Source organism: Falco punctatus (genome assembly GCF_963210335.1).
Source record: "Falco punctatus genome assembly, chromosome: 6".
Taxonomy (NCBI): domain Eukaryota; kingdom Metazoa; phylum Chordata; class Aves; order Falconiformes; family Falconidae; genus Falco; species Falco punctatus.
The window spans coordinates 35,960,388-35,979,189 of record NC_137585.1 but is presented as its reverse complement, the minus strand read 5'-3'; the positions used below and the strand labels follow the sequence as shown (position 1 = coordinate 35,979,189).

Sequence of the window (18,802 nt, the reverse complement as noted above, 5' to 3'; positions counted from 1 at the left end):
ATTGAGAACAATTTATAATAGTGTTTTGTTTTGTTTTGTTTTTTTTCCTGCAGGCAAAATTAAAACAATGCTTCATTAATATTATTTGAAGCTATTTTAAATACTGCCATTTTCAGCAAAACAATGTTAACATGGGGTTTTTTTAACAGAAAAAAGGCAATTAGGAATGTTTTGAATAATACTATATTCTTTTATACAAACAGTCTTTTTTTGCCCATTTTTTTCACTATGTTGGCAGAGGAAGATGCTTGCTTTGTGCTTTCTGTTCTGAAAGTGAACCAGCATGCATGTAAGAATTACTGGCTAAGACTGGAGCAGTTATGCTGAGGCAAGAGGTCATGTGACTCTTGAGGCAAGATTTTATTTACCTTTTAACCTCCCCGTTCCACCAGCTTGGTTAGAGCTATGATACCCAACACCAGTAGCAGCCTGTGCAAAACTACTTTGAGTCATCTGTAGCTGAATCCAAATGAAAACTGAAGTATAGGTATGTGAAAGCATTTACAGTATTTTATTATAAGAGGTCCACCTTCATCATCAGGACAGCATTAGAATTTTACAGCTAGACATAGAGTAACTGCTACAGGTGCTTTCTCCCCCCATTTTCCAATGTTCAGATCTACACTGGAGTTTTTATTTCTCCCAAGTTCGCTAGTTTCACATGTAGTACTAATTTATGCAACCAGTGTATGTCACCGGGCCCCATCACAACAGCAGAAGCAGGTTTGGAAGAAAGAAGAGGGCTGGGCACATGCCTGCCAGTTCCCAGTTCCTTCCCTATGCCATAGAAGCTATGGATATGGATATGCCTCTGCACTTGCAAGAGGGGAATAAGGAACCTACATCTGATAGTATGACACATGTATGATCAGTATTGATGCTGGGGAAAGCTCCTATCTGTCCTTCTATTTCAAATTCTTATTAGGACAGGAAGAACATATGATCCTTGGGTGTTTTTTGTTTGGTTTTATTATCATTATTATTACTACTATTTACTGGGAGTTGTAGCTGTATAGTAATTTAAGATGGCAGCTTTCCAAGGCTTTGCTGTGGTTCTAATTAATTGGGTATGCTGTTTAATTTTTTAACTCAAGCTTTTTCCTCATATTCAAAAGAGCTCCCATTGTCCTTTATTATTAATGAGATCAAAGCAAGCAGAACAGCTGCCATTTGTCCTTAGTCTGTGGAAGTGAGACTGTCCATAGTAAAAAGTACAGCGCTGTCCGCACTTGTCAGCAGGACTGAAAGCAATACCATCAGCAGAGCTGCTGCCCTTCTTTGATTTAGTGAGCTGGACGCAGACAGCAAGCAGGAATAATGGTCTGAAAAAAAACAAAAAACAACCGTAGAAGAAAACGAGGAGTGGGGCCTGGAGAATGGGATAGACTGAAGAGTTACTGGAGGTTGGGGCGGTGGAGTGTGCAAAATGTACAGCAGAAAATCTTGGGGGCAAAAATCAGTTTCCTTTTCTAGTGTGGAAAATCATGCCTCCTTCAGGCAGCCCAGATGAAATTAAAAACATAAAAGTTGCTGTCAGTTTTGATTAAACAGTCACATTGTAGCTTCAAATTCCTAAACTCTCCCACCTTTTGGACAGTGGCTATATTATTCTCCCTTCACAGGCCTCCTTTTCTTCCCAAAATTTCTCAACTGGTGTTTGATGAGGAAATGTAACAGTTACATGTGTCTTAAGAAAAACCCAACACCAAAGAACTCCAGTCCTGAGTGTTTAACTGGACTGCTAACTGACACTTGCAAAGGGGCCAGAGTCAGTCCTGGCAGGACTTGAAGACAGAAAGTGAGAATAATTCAGGAAGGGAGCATCATAACAAAGAAAGATGGAGGAGAAAACCAGCTGAAAGGCAGCGTAAAACTGGGATTGGTAAAAAAATGTAGTTAATGAAAACCTCAGTGCAAGGCAGAATGAGGGTGGTGATGTGAAAAACATGGGGAAGATGTTGTGTGCCTGGGAGTGGGAAGCTATATGGGAAGTTTCTTGGATCTAAGGCCAGCGTTGCACATGGAGGGTGTATTTTGGTATTTTGTCCCTCACACAGAGCTCTCATCAGCTGCCACCTTCTCCTTGCCTTTGCGTCACCCCTGATCAGCTGCAGGGAGTCCCTGGCCAAGACCCTGCAGAGATAGCTGTGTGTGGATGCAGACAGTGGGCTACCAGGACAAGGAGAAGAGCTATGAAGGAAAATGGCCCATGGTCACCCCACGTGAGGTGGGGCAAACCCCGTGAGGAAGGCAGCAGCAGCCCTTCCTGTAACTTTGCCTCCGGCAGCTGCAGGAACAAAACCCAGCAAAGCTGGGTGGGCCAAGCTCTTTTTTCATTACTACTCAGACCTGCCTACTTGCAAACCCCGTGACTCACTTGCTGCCCCAGCACTGCTTCTGCAATGGCTGGCAGCAAAGCCAATGCAGGTTTGGGAGTATAGCTTTCTGTGTCACCTCCTCGATGGAAATCTGCCAGTGGCTTCCCTGCGGCTGCCATGGGATCGGCTGCTGGGAGCTCAAGGTGGGGCTGTGGGGGCAAAGCCTGCAGGCCGACTCTTAGGAGCAATTACAAGACATCTTAGTACTGGGAGGTGATCTCTTAGGAGACACTGATAACCTGCATGAAGGCACCAATGGAGGAAGACTCATTTGCTCAGGGGCTACAGCAGTATTTGGTCCACTGTGCCATTTTCTTTTTGCGTAAGAAAGGAAAAGTAATTGAGATTCCAGTGGGATTTCATCATGTGCAAACAGCCCTTCTCTCTCCCTCACCTGGGAAAAAGCAAGCAAAAACCCCAGGGCTTTCCTTCTAATCCTGCCCTAAAGCAACTCCTGGATTGCTAGAAGAAAGTCAACACTGTGCTGGGGTTCGCTTGCTTTTTTTCTGAAAGAGAGCAAAATGTTCTTTCTTTTATGGCTGCAGTTCTAGCTTCAAGGACTTGCTTAAAAAGAAAGCGTGTTACCTCTCAAGAGCCCTCAGCAACTCAGTTCTAGTCTGTTTGCTTCCATTGGTTGGACCACACTCCATTTCTGCTGCTGGATTGTTTGCTGTCATTTAGGATCTTACAGAGCTTAAACCAGCCCAGGTATCTACGGTACCTCATCCAAGGTAAGCTGTCGTCCTGCTTCCACAGGGCAGTGCTAGCGCACAAAGAGCAAGGCAGACACACATCTAAGCTACTCTCCCAAGACATTCCAGACCAGGGCTGTGTTCAAGAAGACAGGCAGGCTGTGTTTATCAAGGGAGCCCACCTCCTCCAGAACACCTTCTGTTGCAGCAATTGCTTTTGTAGCAATATCCAATGCAAAGACCCTACAGCATTTCCAGGGGTGCCCTCACAGTAACAGTGCTGCTGTGCGTGGGTGAATTCCCAATTACTTATACCAAACACTACATAGGTGGAAGATTTTGAAACAAGGTGGAGCCTGCCTGCAACAACACCCTCCTTTTGGCTGCAGGGTACAGCATCTGGAGCTGGCGCCTGTGCTTGTCTGTCTCTTTGTTCTTGTGAGTCTGTCTCCATAGGTGTAAAGAGGAAGCTGTTGGTCATACCGTGCTGTCGGTAACTTCTGTGTAAATCCAGTGTAACCCCACTGGGCGCAGGGAAATTAATCTGGATTTGCAGAAGCATAATTTTAACTCTGTAGCTGAATTAACAGCTTTAAAGGTGGTTTGGTAATTGGTGAGAAACCAGTAGAGACTGCTCCAACTTCCAGAAAACTTTTGATTTATTGAAATGCTGCAGTTATAAATAAAGAACAAAGGAGGCGAATATATTACAGCGTCCTCACTGCGAAAGGGCAATGGCAGGTGCTTTGATAAACCAGGAGACAGGTCATTATTTCAGTGCAATGGCTGTCAAAACATCTACCTACTGTACCTCTCCAAAAAGTTATTTTTTTAACTTCCTTCCTATGAGATTTATTAAGACTGTGAAGAAGAATCTCAAACAACTGGTAGAATAATTTACCTAAAGAAAAGGTACATTGGTGAATTGACCTGCATTGTACTGGGGCAATGGACCAGACAACCTAGTGGCCTTTTCCATTTCTAATGTCTATGATCATCACAGTTACACCTCAGGACACTAAACAGAGCCATTTTCTTCCTTTCAGCAGCAGCAAAATGTCAGTAATGGCCACGCTAAATCAGAGCAATTGATCCTTTTGCAGATGTGTTGTGCACTTAGCAAGATGGCTATAAATGATCCCACTTTCTTTAGATTTGCTATTTTCTGTTTCTGTCTTGCAAGTGCTCAGCACGAGGGGACTTGCCAGCCAAGGGAAAGAATTTCTGGTAGGAGATTAAGGATAACTAAGGAAATGGTTGCATGACCTATAAAGAGAGGATCATAAATATTGCAACAGTAAAACCAATACTCTTTCAAAGTTTAAATAGCTTTTCTTTTCAAACACCTGAGGTAAATGCCCTTTTCCCAAGGTTGTCTAGCATCTACACCTTGAGATTTCGCAGTGTTTCACCAAATATACTGTAATTTCACAGGGAGCTAGCTTTTTCTTTTACTTATCTTTCGTTGTGGAAGTGTCCCCCTGCCAAGAAGTTGGGTCCAGCCACCTGAAGGTTTCTTATTGTTTCCTCCAGTACTGAAGTTTCAGAAAAGCCAGAGCATAATAATAATAAAATAGCCCCTGTATTTCTTAAGCACACCAAACAACACAAGAAGGGGCAAGTATGGTTCTGCCCTTTATAACCAAGCAGCAGCACTTACACCTTTTCTTGCGTCCTAGGGAGAACCTCAGCTACAAAGGCCTGCCTGCATAAACACTCTGGTAGAACATTTATATTCTTCAGAGTCCCAAGCATGCAAAACTCCAGACCTGGGCTGCTGCAGCTTCTGCAGACACAGACAACTGACATTCCTATCCCACACACCCTGTTGCCCTGCAAGATGTGACTTTTGTTTTTAACTCTTGGTGTAGGACCCAGCTCTGGAGTAAGCAGCCTGCTCTCTTGTGTGCTCAATTTTTCCCCCCCTTTCTCCATCCTACCATTAATCTGTAGCCAGTTCAGGGGAAGCACAGACCAATGTGCTCTACCAGCTGTATCACAAGGATGCGGATCTTGCTGAAGTGTTCATACTCCTTTGTCACCCCATGTTCTCATGTTCCTTTACCTTGTATGTCTTAGTCCTTGTCTTGGGAGTACTGCTTTGGGCACTTCTACAGGGGCACAACACCTGCCACAGTACAAAGGCTGGAGAGTCTTGATATTAATGCTCCTTCCTGCAATCAATGGGCTATCGGTCCACCTGCAGAAAGCACTACCCTTCCTCTAACAGCCACTCCAGTTTGGTAGATCAAATAGCTGAGGAAACACAAGTGTTCATTCAACCCACAGGAGGCACAGGCCAAATCCACCTCCCAGCCCATGCAAAATGCTGATTAGTCCACAGTCCACTGGTGCAACATACTTCTCTTTCTTGCACATTAGAAATTCACTACTCAGAAGCTTTTTTGCTTTACATACATTAAAACCTCAAAGGACCCCCTCAATACAGTCAATACTTACAAATGGAAAACGTCTTTAACCTGACTTCCCTGATCCTTCCCTATGCTACTGCATGTATACACATTAAAATCAGCTCTCATTTTTTAATGTTCTAGGTTTCAGGCCCTCTATAACAGCTAAAAGCATAATTATTCAAATGCCATAGTTTACCTTTATCCTTTCTGCACAAATTCTTTTGGCTGTGTTTTCCTGGTTATGTGCAATTTCACACATCCAGTGTCTATAAAATCATGGCTTTCAGCACTCCTCATCAGCTAGAAGTTGCTGCTTTCTACCTGAGACAGGGGGAAGGGCTGTTTTATGCCTACAGTTCTCCTACAAGTGACATGTCTGATGTTTTAGAAAAAGAAAAAGCCTAGCAAGTCAGATGAAAAGCAGAAGCTGATACTGCAGACAGACAGGCTGGAAAGGGACAGAAGCAGGATTAGAAACACCTCCAAAACTTGATACAGCAACGCATTATGTTATGAATTTAGGGTACACCAGCTACTCTGCCTCTAAGTTCTTAGGCAGACACTTCTCAGCTACTGTCCCTTGCCTTCCTTATCTTACTGAAAAGCACAGCTAATTTGCCCATATTGGGATGCTGGGATTCTGTAGGTTATGCTGTGGTTTTCTGTACCCTAATTCCCCGAGTGCACATGCCCAGACTTGCAAGAAAGATCAGAAATAGGCATTGTGCAAAGAGTTAGGTAAACATCCACCAGCCTTGCTACATGCATAAAGGCCTTACTGTTTCATCTACATCCACAGGTTTCTCTTCCAAGATGGTTCCTACAGTCACTGGACTGTGCTTTCCCTAATTAAATTTCCCTTATTAATGAGGATTCCCAAATCTGCATTTCTTCAGCAGGGTAAGGACAGGGGACATAAGGTCTAGGACACAAAGAGGTCATTCATTCCTGGACTGCTCCCTGATTTTGAAAGAGCAGACGAAAGTATAACAAGAGAAAAGTGTAATATTAAACTTGTCCTTCCCCTCGCTTCACTGCTACTTTATCTTACTTTTTTGGAGAATCTCCCTAAAACAAGTGCAGAAACAGAAAGGCACAAAATGACAGTGGTGCTAACGTTATAAAGGAAGACGCTCGGGATCTATGGAGCCCTGGCATACCCTGGGAAATGAGCTTAGATTAGAAAGACTCCTCTTAAACAGTACAAATGCAATTGCTATATGGACTTCAAACACTGAAAGAAAGACAAAGATTTTGTTTACTGCAAATACTTTTCCATGTACCTTAATGCCCAAAAGTAAAATAGAGGCTGGATTTATTCTGCACCATGGTCAGGAATTTTAAAATAGGCTTTTGTATACACAAAGGAAGCATGGGTAATAAGAGCTTGGGAGTTACTTAAATGTCAAGGATTACATTGTACCAGGTAAAACCGAAATGTAGCAGAGGGGCTCTGTTTCATAAATGAAATGTCATTGCTGATGGGTACAAATTATATAAGAAAGATGGAAAAGGAAACAGAGGTGGTACTTTGTCAGATGCATTTATAGCTGCAGCAAGACACAGTTCAGCTGCAGAGACAGTGGTAGTAAAAAATAGCAAAAATAAAGAAAAACTGAAGTGGACATCTGCTACAGCCTACTCCAGCAACCAGAAAGCAGAAATGAATTGGTCTCTCTCAAGGTACTCAAAGCCACTGGACACTGTACTTGTGGGGAATTTAGCTGCCCACACATGTTGTAACAAACACCACCAAACATTGGCCAAAAATGTTCATGTGTTACACAGAAACCTGCTCTAATCCAGGCAGTACAGGTTCTTGATAAATAAACAAGATAAATCCTCCAAACCCAGGAACTGTAGCTGAGAAATTAAAAGTGACACCAACGAACAAACTATCTGAATGCAACATAGTAAAGAGTTTATTTATTTGACTTAGAAAAGGTCTCCGACATATTTCACTGGACTTATATACATTAAATACACAAATGCATACCAAAAGAAACCCAGAAGGCACACACTGAGGCAAGAGGCTTATTCAGGACCACTCGCCATTTCACACCAGAAGGAGCAGGCCGTGAGCCCCAGCTTCATTACTCTCTGTCCAAACCCAGGACCACGAGTGTAGGCCCCATGGCACACCACACAGATCAGCAAACCTGGGTTGACAAGCCAAAGAATAAACAGGAGCTGGAGAACAAGTGTCCTCTTGGCATTGTCTAGAGTCAGGACACAGATGGAAAAGACAGCTAATCTTGTTCTTTAAAATAGCAACAGAACAAAAAATGTCTCCCATTTTTCCCACCTCATTGGGAGGTTAGTTACTTGGTTGCAAGAGGTGGCATCTTCGGCAAGGACCAAATGATAGCTTGAGGACTGAGCCTCTGCCAGCAGACTTCCAACAGAATTCATAACCACTGTTCCTTGTCCTTCTGCCCTCCAGCACCATCAACCACATTTTATCTGGAGAGCGAGAGAGTTTCATTTTACAGGTCACAGCCTCAGGTTTCTAGCACTCATCAAGAACCACAATTAGGAAAACTAGTCAAAATAAATGCGGTCACCTCACCCAACCAAGATCTGTTCCCATAGGAGCAGCCAAACAGTCCAAGTTCAGCTGATCTTATCTTCAGAGAAGAACAAGTTCCACCAGAGTTTGAAACATCCACTCTGGATCAGCAAGGCTGCATTCATCCCTAAAGAGTCACACTGAGTTTAAGGAGCAGATTCATATCATGCAAGAAAGCAAGTTTCCTGTCTCAAATGAAGTAATTAAACAGTGCGTGATAAGCCTAAGGAATTCTACTAGCCCCTGGAGTCAAGGCATGAGACTGACTTCTGTGATAAGGGAAGCAATTTAAAAACAAGTGAATGCCACCTTTCAGGAACTGGTGCGGCAACAAAGCAGAAGAGAAATAGATGAGAGGCTCTCTCTGGAGAGGAGATCCTGTTAGTTGACAAGGTTAAAGAAAAGTGCTCTCATGTCAGTCATAGGAAAGAGAAAGTAAAGCATGTTAATAAGCAAGCACAGAAGGAAAGGAAGGGCAAGTGAAATCAGCCTCTCAGACTATTTGTAAAGTCACTCCACCCAAGATGAAGCAACAGACATAAAACCAAAGAGATAGAGGACTTCCTGGAAAAGAAAACCTGACCACATATATCAACATAGTACTAATTAGTTAATTAACCTATTGCACAATTAAAAAATAAATAAATATTTTAAAAGTCTGGGAGAACAAGAAAGCACTAGATGACAACGTTCTTATCAGAACAAAAAGTGGAACAATGTTGGCCTGATAAATCTACCTCTGATCTCTGCTAACAAAGTGAAATAAATATAAGGAGAGAAAGAAAAATCTTCTAAACATCTGGAGAATAACGGAAGCATGGCAAAATCAAGCCATTTTAGACAGTCCCACAAAACATACAGTGAGTAGCTTTGGACACAAGCCATACACCTGAAATCAACAGGGTAACTCATGTATTAAGTTACGTCTATGTCCAAGTGATGGTGTAATTTCCAACACCTCTTTTCTCCCATCACCAAGAACAATTTTACAAAACACTGCTGATAATAGGAGCTGACAGACCCAGCTGTAAAACTACAGCTTGTTCCCAGAAGGATACAGAATGACTGTATAGGATAGCAAGTGTTTAAACCACTGAGTGAGGATGAATACATTTAACAGAGGGCAACGTACCTTTGGTATTTTGTGGTTTTAAGATATTCTACACAGTAAACTCAAGAGTAAACAAGACGTGCTTGCCATTCAAGTTAAATACAGTTCCAGGAAGGGCAGTTAATCAATTAATCAATCAATTGCATGTTATCATTGACTACAGACAGCTGTTTCAGTGTAACAACCACTGCTGCAACCCAGCACCTGGAAGAGTCTTTGGAACAGCTTGTTCTGTGTTGGGAGTGCAGCAGTTGCCTTTGCTGTGAATTCCTTGTGCAGTGAAAAACCCAGATGGTTTCTCTAAATAAAACAAAAGAAAACTAAACCTGTGTTTTTCTGATGTCTGAATAGTTTTTTGGAAAGTAGGTATGTTAGTTTTCAGGTGTCTACTTACAATTAGGATCTACTTTTCTTAGGTATCACGAGAGGGCTTATTTACGACAACAGAGTATGTAATTTAGATGGCAAGAAAGCAGAGCAAAACATCAATCCACACACTGAAGAAACAAAAACAACCCGCTTCTCCACTGTCTTAGTGAGTAGAACTGGAAAAGGGCCAGTGAACAAGAGGGCAGAGGTGTCAATCAGTTCCCGTATAATAAGCAGCTATGTATACGATGAAACTGCAACTTGAAAAAGTGATGACCGAGGACATATACAGGTCTGTGAAATCACAAGTGGCAAGGAGACAAGGAATAGGGTCATATGACCACCAATAGGTGGTCATCACTGGTGGAAGAATTAGGGTCACTTGAAGAAATCATCAAGAAAACCATTACAGCCTGACAACAAAAAGTTCTTTTTCATACCACACAATGAACTCAGCGTTCACTGCTACAGAACACTCTGGCAGCCAAAAGTAGAAAAGTTTTTTTTAAAAAGGGACTAAGTGCATTCATTAAGGCCAGGTCCAGAAGGAACTGCCAGTTCAGGAAGTCCATAGACTGCTGGAATGGTGCAGAGAAAAACCTCTGTATACAAGCTTTATATTTTATACTTATGTGATCACCTGTTACTGGCTGTCCTCAGAAACAGGACAGCAGATTAGATGGCCTTTGGTCTGATTGCATGCAGTGCTTCTTATGGATCAAAGCTCTCAATTTTGGCATGATTTAGAGTTTGGAAAGGTTAACTTTTTTTTTTTTTTTTTTTTAAAAAGGAACATTTGAAAAGCTTGTATGCCTCCTCTGCTTCCTCTTTCAACCCTCAAATATGTGCTCCTTAATCATTCATTTTCCATGAACGGTAAAGTACTGCTGAGTTGGCAACAAACAGGATTTTGTAGCAGCCACTGAAGGCTGCATTATTGCTCCCAGATCCTGCTCAGTCCCTCTTAGAAGGCATTTCTCCTGACCCGGTCTCTAGGTTAAACATCCTCCTATATTCCATTTTTCCCTTTACTGCATTCTTGCTAAATCACTTTGTTCAACTGCTATATTTATGATGTGAAACAGTTACGATACTAATCTGTTGGCCTCTGCTAGCTAAACCCTTCTCCCAGACCACTGTGTCGATAAGCGATAAGCGACAACGGGAATCTACAGAAAGGCTCCCTGTGGACAAAGGATTGCTATACTGTCTGTAAACATCCTTATTTCACCCAGAATTTGCCACTTGATTGGATTTAGCCTTCCAGCCAGTCAGACCAATACATTTCTGCAGTGCAGTAAACAAAGCAACACAGTAATTCTGAGTCTGTAGCTAGACAGACTGAAGTAGCAGCACAAGTAAGTCAGAAAATCTCTTACATTTATCTGGACACAGAGTGAGCTCTGAGACCAGTCATCACAGTGGTTAAAATACGTGTGCACACAGACATATGGACTAATACATTCATCACTAACCCTCATTTAAGGGACCGACCATCCAAAGTCTATACTTCACCCCGTAAATGTGCTTTAACTGGGGGTGCCAGGTGCATCCAGGACTGCTCAGTGGCTTTACAGACCACTGCGTGAGGATATGGCTGTAGGTTCAAAATCAATCAAGAGTTTACTGTTCCAGCTTGTTCAGTCTTCAGTTCTCCAGACAATCCTTCCCAATCAAGATAACACACAGGTAGACTGTTTGTTTTTATCGCTTGTAGTGGAGTTTGGACCCAGGTTACCTGGAGTGAAAAGAAGTTAATGTTAAATAAATAAGACATGGATAAAGTTTGGACTCACACGTCAATCCTTTCTCATTTTACTATACACCTTGTATTAGACCTACATTACTCTTCACTGTCATGTGGTTTTATTTCCTACTACTGTGAAATGAAAATACATAAAAATAAGAGCAAATCCAGCGTATACTGTGGAGAAAACTACTGGAGCAGTATTTCCAGGCTTTGGCTTGTACCTAGGCCAGCTTCAGTGGCATTCTCGGGTCCCAGCTGGCATTGAAAAACAGCCTGGCCATGACATGGGTGGGAGGTTTTCCAAAGAGTGAGGTATAAAAAAAAAAAAAAAAAAAAAGTCATCTCAACCATTTGATCCACACATACATTCTCAGTAGAGGTTTGTTCATGTCCCGTTTTAAACATCTCAAGTGCCTATATTTCCACCATTTCCTTCCAAGACAAATCCTGAGGCCTCAGGGTCTCTCACTTCAGTAGTACAGTATGCTGCCACAATTTTTTATCATCTTTGTTTTTCTCATTGCTCACTCTGTGGATTCCTTCTGCTCCCAGTATCTGTACTTTTCAGTGCTTGCACTGCTGTCTGATCTCCTCCATTACAGCCTGTTGTCGGTCTGGATGCCCCAAAATATTATTTTCAACACTGTACTAAAGTGTATTTGCAGAGGCTTTTACAAATAAGGGAGCCTGTCTGTGCTGTCAGCTCAGCAAGGCTTACATGACCTACAGCCCAGAGCAGTACGTACTGAGAGGGGCTGCCCTGCAGTTTGCAGTCACTCTGAACAGGACAGACCCCATTCATGTATCGTACAGCTGTATAGACCAAAGGTAAACGTGCATTTCCCAAGCGGTTGGAGCCAGTGCCCAATACAGAGTGAGAACAGGGAAGGAAAACTGCCACAGGTCATGGTGACATGGTACTGAGAAGTCTCAACCTTGCTAAGATGAGGGAGCTTTCAACCCAAGCCCTGCCCCTGAACTGGGCTTCCAGTGAATAATTTTTCATGTCATTCTCTTGCTTGTGGGTATTTGATCAATGTTTTCCTCACCTCTAGCTAATGGGGAAGAGAAGAGCTTTCTCCTCTCCCTCTCCTTGTCTCCACCTTCTTCCACACTGCAACTTCTTGACGTTCACATGGGAGGCTGCACTGCAACCTGCCCTCACTTTTGTGGCTGCTCTGTACGCTACTGCCTCCTCTACTGCATTGAATTCTACCTCCTGTCCCAGCTTTGACCCATTCGCTATGTTACTACTGCGTTCATCATTACTGCTGTCTCCTCACTACCCTCGTTCCCCTCCCTGTCTGTTTCACATGCAAGAGCCTCATATTTACTTTCAAAAGTGTCTGTGCTCCTCTGCTTAATCTCAACTCCCAACTTTATTCTTCTCACTTTCTACTCTTGTCTTCTGACCTTTTTCTACAGATCTCGCTACAGTTAGAGCAAACACCTCCTTGTATGTACCCAACAAGGTTCCCCTCTTTCTCTATCGAAAGGAGGCTGAAAATTCCAGTTACTGCCCATCCATGATCCCACTTTGGCTGAAAAACACCGGTGATAATGAAGCACTACTTCTGTGGTATTGCAATGCCCAGTGTAAATCCTGTGTCTTGTTGCAAGAACCATCCAAAAGTGAAACACAAAATCCTGCTATTATGTGTTCTGCAACCAACATTCATGAGAAGTGAAGGCCAATGTATGGAGCAACTCAGGATGGCAGACTCTTCTGAACGAGCCCACTTTGCTTCTTGCAGGGGAGAATAAACAAAAAAAAAGTGCCAGTGCCTTCCAAAGGCACACAGCTTTCAAACCCTTGCAGTAGCTCCCAGAAACTGCACACAGATGTCAGTGTCTTTGCTGATCACAGTCTGCCCAGCAGCAGCTTAAAATTAACAAGATTCTGGTCAGGTTCAGAGCTGCTGCTGTTGTGTTCCTAAGAGGGTAACAGTGAAATTTAAGAGTTGTGTCAATTTGATGATGTGGTTTAAGAAAGCCTTGTAAGACAAAGCACAGTCTCCATGGCAGTGTGCTAGGACAGCACCTCAGGATGTTAATTAGGACACTTAGTTTGAGACATCTGTAGCCCTTGTATTTTCCAGATTCCCAATTCTGACTTGTAGGTATCCTTTTCTAGCATGTAAATACCAAGTCAGATTTTCAGACTCTGTCATAGAACACACTTTCATCACTTCCCTTCCCACTTCAGATTCTTTTCATCACCATTTGCTCTTACAAGACTGAACCTGACCTTTAGCCTGCTTGAATAATGTCTTCGATTACTTTGCAAGCTGCTTGGGATGTGGATCTGGTCTCTACACATTTGCAAGGTGGGATGTGTATCTGTGGTACTACAGAATTAATAGTGATTTTGGAGGATGTGTGCACAGGCAGGCCTACAGGGCTTGTGTGGTGTTTAATCTTTACAAAAGGTAAGGGCAGCTATTTCAAACTGTGAAGTTCTGAATAATTGCATCCTAACCTGCTCAAAGACAACTTAAACTTTTAAAACTAAGTCAGTCCTATGATTACCCAAGAACAAAGTGCCTCCTATTTTTATCTTGAAGTTGGAACTCTATTCCACGCCCATGTTCAAGAATTTTTTATTAAATCCTAATGATGCATGTGCTACTGATTAAGTAGCTGCAGGATCTTCTGGGTAACTAATTTTTTTCCTCTTTCTCACAAGTCTCCACCTTCCTAATATGCCCTCTACCACCTCTGTTCACATGCCACTTTGGGACCATTAGACTAGAGAATTCAATTCAAAAGCAACACACAAGCAGTGATCTTCCTCCAGCCTCTTACAACACCAGATGACCTAACTCTACTTACGGCATACTTAAAAAGCTGTGGAGTCTCCCATTGCCCCTGTGAACAGGCATTCTCAATTTGCATAAAACAAAAAAAAAAAACCAAACTTGCATGGACTCCTTAGAAAGACTTATCAGGTCAGGAAGAGCACAGCAGGAAGGCTGGTGTGCTGGACCTCTGTGCCTTCCCTGCACCTGTTCTCAATTTTCCTTCCCCTTTATTGAAAGAGATGGCAGCCCTCAGGAAGTAGCAGAGGCCATGAATAAAACCTGAACATAATAGCACGATAGTGTTTTTGTGGAAATGGTCCAGATCAAGCATCAGACTGTCTGGCACAGATCCACTGTGTTAAAAGGAACAGGGACATCCCTGCTGCCCTGACTGTGCAATGCCCCTGAAGGCTGCAGCACCCCACTGTTCAGCTAGAGACATCCATCTCTTCCGTGTCTCAGTCTGGGCCTAATTTCATCATGGCATTGTGGGAATGGCGGGCTGTCTGCTTTAAAAGAGCTGACAGTGAGAAATGCAGTAAATCTCCGATATTGTGAAGTGCTGACAAATCAGAGATCACACAATTCTCCACTTCTGTCACTAGAGGGTAGTGCAAGCCCTCGGGTCCATTGCTCCGAGGGGAAATGCCCGTACATCCCCCTATAGTCTTCACCGGTTTTGTTTTTCCAGGCTCTGAGGAATGCGGCCTGGTAGCACACCCTGTGTGTGCTGAAGACATGAAGTGGTTTGGAGAAAGGACCTCTTTAGACCACGGTTTACTTCTGCCTTCCCAAATGCACATCCTAAAATAGGTCTAATACAGTCCTAAATAAACTATCCATGCCTTCATGGATTCATCTCTCTTGTATTCATTTGGCATTTTTGAGTCTGTCCTTTATCCAGCTAGAAATATTTCTAAGAACCTAATCAATCGCTGTGGTTGACCTTCCCAATACCTTGCTTTTCTTTTTGGTCCCAGAACAATGTCTTCCCATTTCACGGCAGTCTCAAGAGAATTCAGTCTCTCTACACCTTCATTTCACATTCGTCAGAGCACAGAATGGTCTCTGGCCAGACAAGCTGAGGACAAATTTTCTCCCTGGAACTAGTTTATTTTCCTGGTGGAGCAGGATGTATTTACAGCCAGCACAGCTCACTGAGAGAGGAAGACAATCAGACTGAATAGCCCATAGATTTACTTCAGTCTGACAAAATATCTAAAATGTCGGGAAGTTAGCTATGAACCCATACATTGGGAGAAATCTGTATAATTTGTGTTTTCAACAGGATGAAGCCTTGGAAGGACTTAGTGAAAATATCAACCGTGCATTAACAAAGGAAGAAAAGTTGAGATCTAGTACTTCTCCATAGCTTCTGCTTTTGTAAGCTTCTCCCCCATTTCAGAAGGTGATAAAGGAGCAAACAAAAAAGGCTTCCACCCTGTCCTCCTCTTCTTGCCCCCTCACCTCAACATAAACGCATTTTCCTCTCTTCTCTACCAGTAATTTGTCACAGTAAACACATCCGACTAAACTCAAATGGGAAAGGTGAGGTTACACTGAAAATCTGTCTGCACCCTGCTAGCCACTACAATAGTGAACATACTGCTGCTGTTTATCAGGGCAGGGTGCGTTGTGAACTGTACACAGAACCTGTTTTACACAAGGACACATCTACCCTTCTCTCCCTTATTCTCACATCCGTTTGCTGGAAGTATGAGAAAAAATGTACCTGAGAAGTACCAACTTTACAGTAAGACTGCCATTAAATTGCCTTCATCATTTGATACAACTTCTACTCTCCTTTGATCCCACTCATTTTAATAGAAAGAAAATAACAGGATCTTCCCACAGGTGCCTATATTGTATATGTTTGCACCAATCAGCCAAACTCAGAACAAGGAACACAGAAGCAGAATATGCTGGTAGAAGAGGTTTTACCTGAGATGCCTCCAGTGCTCCGAACACTGGCATGGCCAATGCTGAGCTGCTCATATTCCAGTTTCATGTTCCCAAGGTCTTCTCCTGAGTGTCCTTCACTGGCAAAAGAATTGGCCTCAATGCTTGAGCCTGGAGACCGTTTGGCCTTGCGACCGAAAAGCCCGCTGGCAAACCGTTTTCCTTGCTTTGAATTGGCCTGTGCATCTTCTTTCTTCACATCACGAATAGACTCTCTGGATTTGGACTTACTTTTCAGGTCCATGTGGAGCCGGGACAATAGTTTCTGAGGGCTCCGATTCAGCTTGTTCAGGTTCTCTAGTGGTGGATCAATTTCTGGGAACTCTTGCTCCAATGTGACTAAGTCATTCAGAAACTGATTTAACCGCTTCTTTGACTCATTTGTTTCCTCCTTTTCCATGTTCCCCTGATTATCCTGCCGGTGCCGTGAAGCCCACAGCATCATATCACCACGGGTTGCCCCCGCCACTAAACCATACTTGGGGTTAATGAACTTCCGAGCCACGGTGGAGGAATGAAGGCCTGGCTTCCCAATTCCGAGAAGGAATGGGTTAGCAATACCCAGTTCCTTGTATAAATTAACTTCCTCTGAGATGGCATAGAGCTCACGAAACTCAATGTCAAACATCTCCACGTGCTGTCCTGTCAAGACTAGCAGGATGTTTCTGTCAATGTGGGATGAACTCCACGTGAAGCTAAGAGTAGGAAACAGAACCAACATTAGATTTTGGGGTGCATACTTGACCCAGCCCACCTAGCAATATCTAAGACACTATATGGGAATATGCAGCACTGTGACATCTGCTCATAGGTCCTTGCCAAATGGGTGAGGACAGATACATTAAGCTAGCTATTACTGTTGTTCATCAGGCACGCAGACCAGATCTGGAAGAAAAGGCCCTAAAACTCTGAAGGTCAGTTTACCCTTTTAGAAAAGCAACAGTGCATCAACAGGAGGGTCTCCAGACTGACAATCACACTGAAGAGAACTGAGCACAGTGGCTGGTGGGGAGTCCTTGCAGACCATCACTTGATGCAGTGTGGAACTCTCTCTAGCCCACTGAAATGGTCCACTAGCACGGGCGTGTTCTGTTCTCTCAGGAGTAGCTTATGCTTTACGCCATCTTCTCTGTCATCCCACTCCAGTTTCTACAGATGCCACACAGACTACAGAGGCTGGGATAAGAAAGGGAGTGACATGGGAAGAATACTCTCCAGCAAAGACACGAGCCATTCTTTACACAAAGAATGTAGCTTTGCCTTAAGCAAAAGCAACCCACCTGTATGATCCAGTGGCCACCTTTTCACCATCCACCATCAGGAATCGGGATGCCAGTGTGCCTTTGATCTTCCCTGCTGGCATGTAGAACCCAACTCCTGTCACAGAACGTATGCGGATATTCTAACAGGGAGGTGAAAAGACAAAATGTCACAGTAAGTAGGGCAGAGAATTAGATAATTGCCAGCTCCAAGTCTTAACATGTCACTCACATTATCTCACTACTTCTGGGACTACAGCTCATTTTGTATCAGCCACTAGAAATCAGCAGGGCTGCAGAAAGGAAAGCATAGTGCCGTAAGACCCACTTTCATCCTATCTAGAAGTCACTCCTCTCCATCAGTTTATAGTCTTGTTCAATGGGTCAGCATCTTCGTAACCCTGCCTGCTGTCTTCAGCTATTCATCTTATCCCGCTGGCAAGACAATGCTTTCAAAATCAAATAATCCTCCATCTCCAGCTCTGTGCTCTAGCTCAGAAGGCCCAGCCCAGTTCAAGGTAATGAATCAGAGGAAACACTGAGTCACATCTGCACTCTGAATCCTGATCCCTATTCCACGGCACTTGTGAGCTCTTCTCTGGATTATGTTAGCAGGACCACAAAACCAAGGGACTTTCCAACACCTGCGCAGTGCAAAGGACACAGTTACTTGGAGGTAAATGTATGAGACAGGTCTATATCAGGTTCTTTTTGTGCTTGTGTTCGGATTCCCCACAACATATAGATTGACAAAACTGGGCAAATTAGAAGACTAGACAATTTAATTATTAGAGAATAGAGGAGGAAACAATTCCATTGCTTAAAAGAGATGTTTCCTGTCTGTTATAACAAAAGGAGAATGCTGAGCTTTATAATTTTGCTAAGAACCCCAAATAGTTACAGTGTCCACCCAGATTCCTCACTGTTCAATGGAGAGTGAAAAAATACAGAACTTTTTTTGAGCAAAAGTAGTAGGATCAGTGTCTCTGCTGATGCCCTGAATAGATCAGCAAAGAAGAATTTCTGAATAAAAGGAAGGAAAACCTTTTTCTAAGATGAATAGCAGTACTTAGAAAAAAATACCTCTCCCCAAATGTCCCGTCTCACACCCTTTGGCCAGCAAACCTACAACTTATAAAAGAAAGCACTACAAATCACAGAGAAAAAACTTATTTAAGGTTACATGATTTTCAACAACAGATGTGCGCCTGGGCTTACTCTAAGAACGTATCTACACAATGGACTGTTATTCTGCTCATAGGTCCTGGCTACATGAGGCTGAATTGCCAAACTGTCTAACATGAAATGCCCCTCCCCCCACCCGCAGCAAAACCCAGAAGTATTGATTGTCAGTGTAAGTTTAGAGCAAATTACCTTGTCGCTCTGACACACAAATTTAGACCATTTTCTTCATTCCACCACCTGTCTCTGTAAGAATTCTTTAACAAAGAAAAGCTAAAAGGTATTGTAATCTGGAGTAATAAACCCAGGGTTGGGAGT

General features: G+C 43.0%; 1 protein-coding gene across 1 annotated transcript in view; it reads right to left on the bottom strand.

The window, feature by feature from the left end:
- Window positions 1–1,579: 1,579 nt before the first annotated feature.
- Window positions 1,580–18,802, bottom strand: part of FAM83F (family with sequence similarity 83 member F) — a 28,432-nt gene continuing 11,209 nt past the window's right edge. The window contains exons 3-5 of the mRNA XM_080393012.1: window positions 17,324–17,445; window positions 16,026–16,738; window positions 1,580–11,271 (exon numbers count right to left, since the gene is read on the bottom strand). Coding sequence (XP_080249138.1) covers window positions 11,207–11,271; window positions 16,026–16,738; window positions 17,324–17,445 — 900 coding nt within the window. The 3' untranslated portion in view covers window positions 1,580–11,206. The remainder of the gene's footprint in view (window positions 11,272–16,025; window positions 16,739–17,323; window positions 17,446–18,802) is intronic.